This window comes from Etheostoma cragini, chromosome 19 (assembly GCF_013103735.1).
Source record: "Etheostoma cragini isolate CJK2018 chromosome 19, CSU_Ecrag_1.0, whole genome shotgun sequence".
Taxonomy (NCBI): Eukaryota; Metazoa; Chordata; class Actinopteri; order Perciformes; family Percidae; genus Etheostoma; species Etheostoma cragini.
The window spans coordinates 12798053-12807158 of NC_048425.1; the positions used below are offsets into that span (position 1 = coordinate 12798053).

The following is a 9106-nucleotide window of genomic DNA, read 5'->3' on the forward strand; positions in this document are numbered from 1 at the left end:
GAGCAGGGGAGACAGAGAAAGTTGCAAGAAAGGTTGTGGTTTCTTTTATATAGTTCTTTAAAAATTAAAAGGAAACTTGTTTGGGGAAAATAGAATTACTCTAGGCTGAGTTTTACTACTAACCTTACCAAAAGGCTCAGGATGCTGCAAATGTTGATTTAATATAACTGCTGGTGGATTTATGACAAAAAATGTGTTATTGAATGAATCAAATTTAAACATGTCTGTCAGTGAGTGACTTGTTGATCTTTACATTGTTAGTTAGTTTCCTATCCTGAGCGGTCCTCAATTCAGGTCATCCACCATGTGTGTGTTTGTGTGTGTTGCTTTCAGCGACATCAGAGTGAAAAACCATTACAGCGTACATTGACATGTACAGGTTGGCAGGTCTGAAATGTTTCGCATGGTCTTTTGCTGGATGTTTTCTGGTTCGATGTTCGAGTCACACACGTCTCGTTAAACAATGTAATAAATATGGCCACGTACGTGTGACGCCAACCCGTGATCACTCCCGCTCAGTCATTGGCTCTCAGAGTCACATACAGATACAGAGTCTTGCACGTGGGACTGGTGGGATTGGTTTAAGTTGTGGGAAACTCCGGTTATTGGTCAAGTTTGCTTAAACGTTGCGATGATTGGTCAAAAATGCGAGTCGCACCAAAGTCACGGTGATTGGTCGAATTTGCGTGAATTGGCGCGATCACGACATCATGAAATCCTGGAGGAACTGGCTAAACTGTGTCGCTGTAAACCGATCAGGTTATCATTGTCTTGTTTTTCAAAGCACACACATGCTTGCAAGTGACAGTTCTGTGCACCAGGCGTGCACAGTCCTTACCCCAATTTGCATGTGTGTGTTCTGTGTGTTAAATAGTACTACTGAAAATACAGAGAAATACTTTTTAATAGGAGCTACTACTGGCACATCCTTAATTCCCACATCAGGAACATAGACCATGAGCCATTTCTGCATTTTGTTGTTTTAATGGCTGTTCATTACCTTACACATAAAGGGTTGTAAATAATACATGTTAGCGTATGTATCAAAAGATTTTGCCATTTTTGCTGTAAATGGTGAAAAAAAAACGAACTGAACTGAAACAAAGTATGTAAGTCACATAGTACGGGGTTGTGAAAACACAAGCAAACTCTCCTGTATCTATATAGTTGTTTTATAACCAGGGGTAAACTAAGAACCTGATTGTACATATGTTCTCATGCTTCTTTGTTATTTCTACACCGGGTGTGGTTGTGTGCCTGTGCACTTAAGTCAGGATCGGTATCGTTGTCATTCTGACTCCCTCCCTCCCTCCCTGCTTCTTTCTCTTACACTCCCCTTACTCCTTCTACAGAATGACATTTATTAATTAAATATGTGTACTGCCGCAGGATGTGCTTCCCTTTCCACTATCTCCAGACACTAATAATTACATTGGCATTTAGCTCCGTGATAAGCCGACCCTATGGCCTTTATGAAATGTTCCCTGGGCCCGGATACTGAGCAAAATATAGACTGATGCAGTGCTATGAATCGATCCATCTGCCTGTCTGCTCACTTTTATCTTGGGAAAAGAGGCACTGTTCATTAGCGTGGTTAAAGAATCTAAAAACAACACCTGATTTTTACACCATTAAAGGCTGAAATCGGGCTTTGCTGGAAAAATGGAGTCTGTGGGATGTTTATTGAAGTTAGAGCTGATGGTGATAATTTATTACAGTTCACTAAATGTCACGGGGACCCCTGTCATACCCTTTAAGTATAAAGGTTATTTTTTAATGGCAAGTGTGGAATTTAGGGTCCCGTTTATCATTTTAATATAGTCCAAGCCACATATTTGTCACATAAGTTTATAGTGGAATTGAATTCTAGAGTTTGAAAACACATTTTATTTTGACTTCCACTGACATACAGAAGCCTAAAATACTGAATGTACATGCAGCAGTTTTAATAAGCAAAGAAAAGTATTTCCGACTTACGATTAAGCCTTTGCAAATCTAAGTGAAATCAGCCAAAAAGATTTAGAGTAATAAGTTTGATTTTGTTGTACCTAATTACTTTGCCTCAGGTGGCCTAATTCGGCTGGTGCATTGCACGATATAATGTGGCTTATCAGCTTCCGGAATGTATCAAAATGCTAAGCCACAATTACTGTAATCATGTACTTAGTTTGTACTTGTACCAGTTACAATTTAATAAACTGTCAGCAAATAGCCTGTCTCTTAACTCATTAATCATACTTTCATTTCACTTTCTTGTTTTGTTGACAAATTGTTCATATTTGCTGTAAATGTGAGACGTTGCCTTCATCTTTCACATGACTAGGGTAATATCTCCATAAGATTAAATATAGTTTCCATTGCTGGTGTGGAAGAATACCTTAATTCCACAGAGCAGTGCGGTTTTAATTTAATATTTGAGTCTAACTTGTTCCAGAAATGTACAAGCTGAAATGACCAGGGAAGGTTTCAGTGAAAACCATCTGGGCTTCAAATTGGACCTTTGGACTCAGGGGGAGGGGGGGGGGGGGGGGGGGGGGGGGGGGGGGGGGGGGGGGGGGGGGGGGGGGGGGGGGGGGGGGGGGGGGCGTGTGGTGACTTGTATGTGCCATTCGGTATCAGGTAAGATGACCATTGTTCTTGCTACCTTGGGAAATCTGCACTCTGACTTCTATTATTTTGGTCGATGTTTCGTCCTCTTTTGTCAAAGGGCCTGAAGGGGATCTGAGCAAGTACTTTTCTATCTGAACAACACAATGTGCCTCTGTATTTGTCGCTGGGTACTTGACTGAGGATGGAAGCCGAGTGCCAGAGAAGCTTAGATAAGGCACACTGACAGAGGTAGCTGGCAGCTTTATTACATATGTGACTTTCAGTTCATGTATGTGCACATTCAGTATTGACACACATATGGTGTGTGCTTTAATACTGTGTAGGAGTGGTAATATTTTCAGTTGTGTGGGTTCATTGTAATAGATCTCATCTTTTTGTTTGTGCTGTTTCCACATATTTGCAAGGTGAAGCATTTTATAACAAGAAACCCAATATTGTCTTGCCAGGTGGATATAAGTGGTATTTGTAGAACTACTTCTGGGACTAGCTGTATCTATCAAATAACAGTATGTAGCAATGCTATTTGATCTTTCCTCCTTTTCTCTCTCTCTCTCTGAGTAAGGCAATTTCTTTGCATACGGTTATATAATGCCTCGTATTAGTTTGACTAAATCAGCTGTAGATCTTATTTACCCGACTTTTGGGGAATTTTCACATAACAGGAGTCAAATTTCTTAGAAATTGCTATTTAGATAAAGCTTACAGAGTAACGGATGGTACATTACAGTGACTGTCGCTTTATGCTATTTACCAAAACATCAACATTCATATAATACTTCCAAGTTGCAGTTTGGTTGAAGATCTAACATGGGAAAGGTTGAAGCTCATTACAGTTGTATACCATGGGAGTGAAATAGGTTCACAGTAGTGCCCAAATCGTCCTTGTGTTTTGGAACTGTTTGCCAAGCAGCGAAGGTGTAAAACAGTGGTGAGGAATTAGGATTCCTGCAACCATGAGTATTATGCTTGAGTTAACCAAGCAATTTTACAAACTGTAGTACATGGCTGATGCTAAGGAATAGTTCCATGAATGATTAATCTGACTATTTATTCAATTAAATGTCAACACAAGTTCTGAAACCCATGACGTCTTCAAATGTCTTTTTTGTGTACCACCAACATCCCAGAACTCCCAGATTCTTAAGATACAATCTAACATTTGCTTACAAATGAGAAGCTTGAACCAGCAAATCTTTGACATCTAACCAAACTTTTGCTTATTGTTTACCAAAGGTCGAGCTCAAGATGCAAATAGCGTGTCGCCAATAACAAAAGAGACTGAATACTGCACAACAAACGGTGAACTTCAGCCCCATTCAGCTCATCGCTCCGTGCGCACAGCATATTTTGTATGTGTTTCAAACAAAGACATTTCAATTTGGACTACGCAAAGCCTACCTAAGCACAAAAGAACTTTTTGTCCGTTCACACCCAAGGGGATTCACAGCACCTGCCTTCCATTCTAAATGTCCAGATCCACAGTTGTGTTTATTAGCTTAGCTTAATTGTGCATAGTATCTAAAGGTCAGTGCCTGCTGTGATACATCGCTGCCAAAATGGCTTCCAGGGGACAATGTTTCAGATGAATAAACACTGAAAGCTGCACCACCTTCCACCCCTCCATCCCTTACCTCCCAATGTGCAGCAGCATCACATTCAACTATTTCAGGCCTTGCACAAGGTCCTGTGACTGATGGGCATCCACCGGTAAACACCGCCTCACTGACTTCCATTTCAGCTGGCAAAAGCAGCAGATTAATTCACTTGTCAATTTCTTTCGCCCCTTTTTTCTGCAGGAGTTTATTCAGATATAGGGAGAACGATGTGTTTGTCCTCCAGTGAATTAAAACATGCAGTATATCTATATAACTGCAGCCTTCCCCATGATTGATGGTATTTGACTTCTATAAGCAGTAAACTTCTTCCATTTGGCTGTAAAGGTTGATTTAACGAGAGAGGGACTTGAATAGATAAGCAGATATGGCAGCGGGGATTATAGGGAGGTGAGCTGAATGGGAGATGGTTGATATGCAGTTTATTATCAGTTATGCAATGCACTTTTATAAGCCCATACCTGTGGGGCCAGCAGGAACTCTGCAAAAGATGCAAGATTAGGAGCTTGTGTGCGAGAATATACATGCTTTTCAGGAGATGTGTAAACTTGTGGTGCAGGTTGTCTATTAGGTTGTATTAAAAATTAGAGAAAGTCTTATATGTTGAGTGCCTGTAAAGATGCAGATACTTTATGTATGGTTTATGTGTGTGTGTGTGTGTGTGTGTGTGTGTGTGTGTGTATGTGTGTGTGTTCTATTTGACTTCATCTGCTTTGTTACAGTGTTCGTCATACTTTGGTTAAACAAACAACTCTAACCCCCCCCTCCCCCTCCCCCCCAGGCTTTGTTGGGCGGAGGCCATCAGATGGATCTCACCAAGTTTCAATACACTCTCTGGGACATCTTGACAAAAGGAGACAGTGTCAAGGTAAGCTCCATCCCACCACCACCCACTTATTTGTTATGTTTTTAATATCTACAAACTATAGTCTTCATTTACGCCTTCATTACTTTATTCCATGAATTAGTTCCCATTTACACCCAAAAGTTCACTGAATCGTCCACGTTGAATAGGTGGTGCTGGAACCCTGGTGACAATCGGTATTGACTTCTTGCGTGTCTTGTGAATGTTGGAACAAACTTCTCCCCAAAGGGGTGTCGTTTGTAGACGTTCAAGAAAGAACACACGTTGATCCTCTATCTGTCTGCATGCAGTCGGTAGAACTGTGTAAATTTGCACGCCAAAGTTACTGTGAAAATTTACTTTGCTTCTGTTGAATCCGATAATTGCAGCTATTCTGTTCATTGACCATGTTAGTGCTGTGTGACCAAACCCTTATCTATCGTTGATCGCTTCCTTCACCCACCTACAGCACATTCAAGTAGTCTCAAACCTTTTCCCTCCTGTCTATGGGCTTTGATCCATATCCAAAACCTTTCCACTGGCTGTTTTTAAAACAATGTCTAGATAGATGTACAAATTGAAAAAAGCACTGGTGTCTAATGTGCAATAACCTCCTGCTACAATGTAGAGACAACAGAAAACCTAAACGAAAAGCACAAAATGAGGAAAGATTATATTACTTCCAACCAAAATGTGCAAAAGCTTGATTACTCCTGAGTTGTAAATTTAGCCACTGGTGATTTGAAGCAGTAATATTGTTTTAGTTAAAACATTGTGATTAAATTTCTCTCATGGTTCTATTCTACCTCGACAGTCATAACACAAATAACCTCATAAAACCTTCTTTTCTCGAGTCTGTGCTAATTTAGAGCACCTAAACTGCCGGCATATTTTAATTTGAGCACAGGTTTATAAACCACGTTATTGTCTGACAGCTAAGGCCGAATGTCGGTCCCTCTTTCCATCTCCTCACGCAGAGAGTACAAGATACCATCCTTTCATTTCCGCTCCTCCAGATAAAAAGATGAGAGAGGGAGAGGACGAAAGTGAGGCCTATCGCTGGGCAGCAGTGATTGAGTCCCTTCGCTAAGCCACAGCGAGGATCTGCTCAAATAACCCACTCTGCCGATAAGAAGCTAGTCATTTCCATAGACAAAAAACATTGGGATCCAGATTAGATTCACCATCTGCCTGGCTTATCTTAGCGTTGCTCCATCATTGAATGTGAATAAGGCAAACTCGTGTCCCCTGTCTGTTTATGAAAACACCACTGAAACACATTTCATTTGGTAGCGGTCGTCTGTCATAAATTGACTTTTTATTTATTTTTTACAAGACACTTTTTTAGATATTTGTTGTTTTTAAGAATATACGTTTTTAAGTTTTAGTCATCAGAAAGTTTTCAGAGGAACAAGCTGAGCTAACTGTGGCAGCTCTCTGCCAACGGGCCAAAACAGCGGCTCAGAAACACGTGAAACGACCACTTTCATTGTTCTTAGCGGTATAAATCACCAGGCCGGTTTGCTTTGGTGAAGAGGAGACCTCTGTGGATAATTTGGCTCCTGGTAAAAACGTCCTGAACAATAAACGGTAAAGGAATCTTTAGTAGCAGAAAATGGCATATTGTATGTTTATAATTAAATACTAAACGACACAGGAGCAATAAAAGAAGAAAAGTCAAACATAAAGATACAAAAAGAAGTGAAATAAATTGAATTTAATCCTTTTAAGCAAAGAGGACTATGGTGAATATTTCATGGGGTACATTGCCTCAGTTTCACTGTGTAGAGCGGGGAAAGTGGCACGCTATGACGACTGACAGGCTCGCACGCCAGCATCCGCCAGGAGACAGCCTTTCTTTTTGGTCTGTCTTCTTGACAAAAAAAAAGAAAAGTCTGTCTTGAAGATACTAAATAAGTGAAATAACTAATACGTTTTTTTTTCCCTCTGAAACCCCATTTAACCCAATCTTGACCTTTAACTATTATCTAGTCACATTTCACGCAAGTAGGCATGGGAAAGTCTCCGTTGACAGAGGTGTCCAAACATGATCCTTGAGGTAGATGTTCATTTTCTGTGAAACTCAAGATGTGCAAAGATGACAAGTGTTTGATATCTTTGACTAGACAGAAAGGGCTGTAAAGATACGAAGTTGCAATCTGTTCTTACTCCGAACACGTAAAATACAGACGTTTGGACGGTGGCTGTTAGCATCTGATGCAACAAAAAAGGCTCCTAGACACCCTCGAGCAGCATACATATGGGGTTTAGCGAGTGGTATGTAAGGGGGGAATTGCACATAGGGATGTTCGTCGGGGGTTGGATGGGTCAAACACAGGACTTTCGCCCAGAAGAGCGAGGTTCGTGGTCCCGCGTGTGTCCTTAACATCACGTTATTGCCGCGTGTTGGGGAAGCCGCTTTCTTCTTCAACCGTGCCGTTATTCCCACGTGTCACAGAACTGTAAGCCCACCCACGACCTTTCCCTTAACCTCACAGCGTCAAAAGGGATGCCATTAGTTCTGACCAAGCGCATGTAATATGACTCTAAAGGAGACTACCAAGCGCGTGTTATATGCAACAACAAAGACACCTGACCAAGTGTTCTCAGATTCAAAGTTTCAAATTTGATGAGATGTTGGTGACAGTATGTTGGGAGTTTCAGTCCTATCCCAGTGTGTGTTTATGATAAGTTGTGGCCCCCAGAAACTCATTTTCAGGACAGGCTGGTTGTTGATCAGTGTACTCAGTTCTTACGGGTTCAGTTTAAAGGTTTGATGCGGTACAGGGTATGATAAAGCTTGTGCTGCTTTTGAGACTTTTGCTATTAGTTGTGCACATCTTACTTTCTGCTGCTCTGATGGAGTTGATATACTCATCATCATATGCAAAATTACCCCAAAACCAGCTCGCGAAAAGTGGTGATAAGGTATAACCATTTTTAATCAGGCAATTTTAGTCTTTGCCTCTGTTACTGTAGGAGACGTCTCAGCTGCTGAATGACACGTTAACATCAGTATGACACATTTTCAAGGGATCGTGAACCACTTGTTTCCATACCTCTTGGTTTCTTGCTCTTCACTGCCACATCAAGCATCCATTACGTTTAAAATAAATAAATAAAGGGGTCAGGAAAATGTTGTATTTTAGAATATACCGCATTAACACTGGTAATAGATTTTGACCTTTTCACACAGATACAAAGGACTGGGTCTAATTGTGTTATACTGAAGGTTTTTGCACAGTCGCTGTGGTGACTAAGGGCGTTTTTTAAATTCACACTTTCATACCACATTTCATCCTGGCAACGGAGACCGACACAAGCGCATTGGCCATGACAATGCTTTCTGTTTCAAAAGCATGAATCACTGCATCTCTTATACAGCCTAATTAGCAGCTAATTATTCAGGCTTTTCTTTCATTTCAAATGATTTTAATCTATCCTCCCTTGTCCCATGGAAGGGTTGCCATTCCTGCTGGATTCCTGCTGGCCTTAGTTACAGTACAGACCCTGTGAGGCATTTGTTCACCCAAACACTGTACATCAAATTTATTACGCCTTGATTTTTTTTCTATTCTTTGCACAACACATGCATAACATTTCCTCTTTCCTATCGGCACAAAAAGATTGCAGATTATCATACTTGGCCACATCTAGCATAGAGTGTTATTTGTAAATATATACCATTGGTTAGAATGACAATAAGTATACAGTAGTTCAGTTTTAAATGTCAAAGTGCATCCTGGTTGAAAGCAATGGATTCAATGTCTGTAATTTAACCACAGTAACAGCCCTACAGTAGCTGCCATGGTTTTGACAATATGCTACATTCCCCTCGAGCATCATCAGTGAAAATATAGAATTGTCTTCATTTCTTTCGGGAAAGCAAGAATCAGCAATGTCAGCAGTAATAGCAGAAGCTTTGGATTAGAGTACACCCGAATTAGCAAATTATATTTGGAGTTGGGTGACTTTTTTCGTGAAGAGTGACGCGCTGTTAGGGGTACATTTGTGTGAATATTAAATGGACCCCCTGCTG

At 40.7% G+C, this 9106-nt stretch overlaps 1 protein-coding gene across 3 annotated transcripts in view; it reads left to right on the forward strand.

Moving 5' to 3' along the window:
• Positions 1–9106, forward strand: part of LOC117934553 (glucosidase 2 subunit beta-like) — a 118819-nt gene that overhangs the window by 35893 nt on the left and 73820 nt on the right. For 2 of the 3 annotated variants that reach the window (XM_034856290.1, XM_034856293.1), the window contains exon 9: positions 5005–5091. The exons of the other annotated variant lie outside the window; for it this stretch is intronic. In XM_034856290.1, coding sequence (XP_034712181.1) covers positions 5005–5091 — 87 coding nt within the window. The remainder of the gene's footprint in view (positions 1–5004; positions 5092–9106) is intronic. 3 annotated transcript variants of the gene reach the window in all.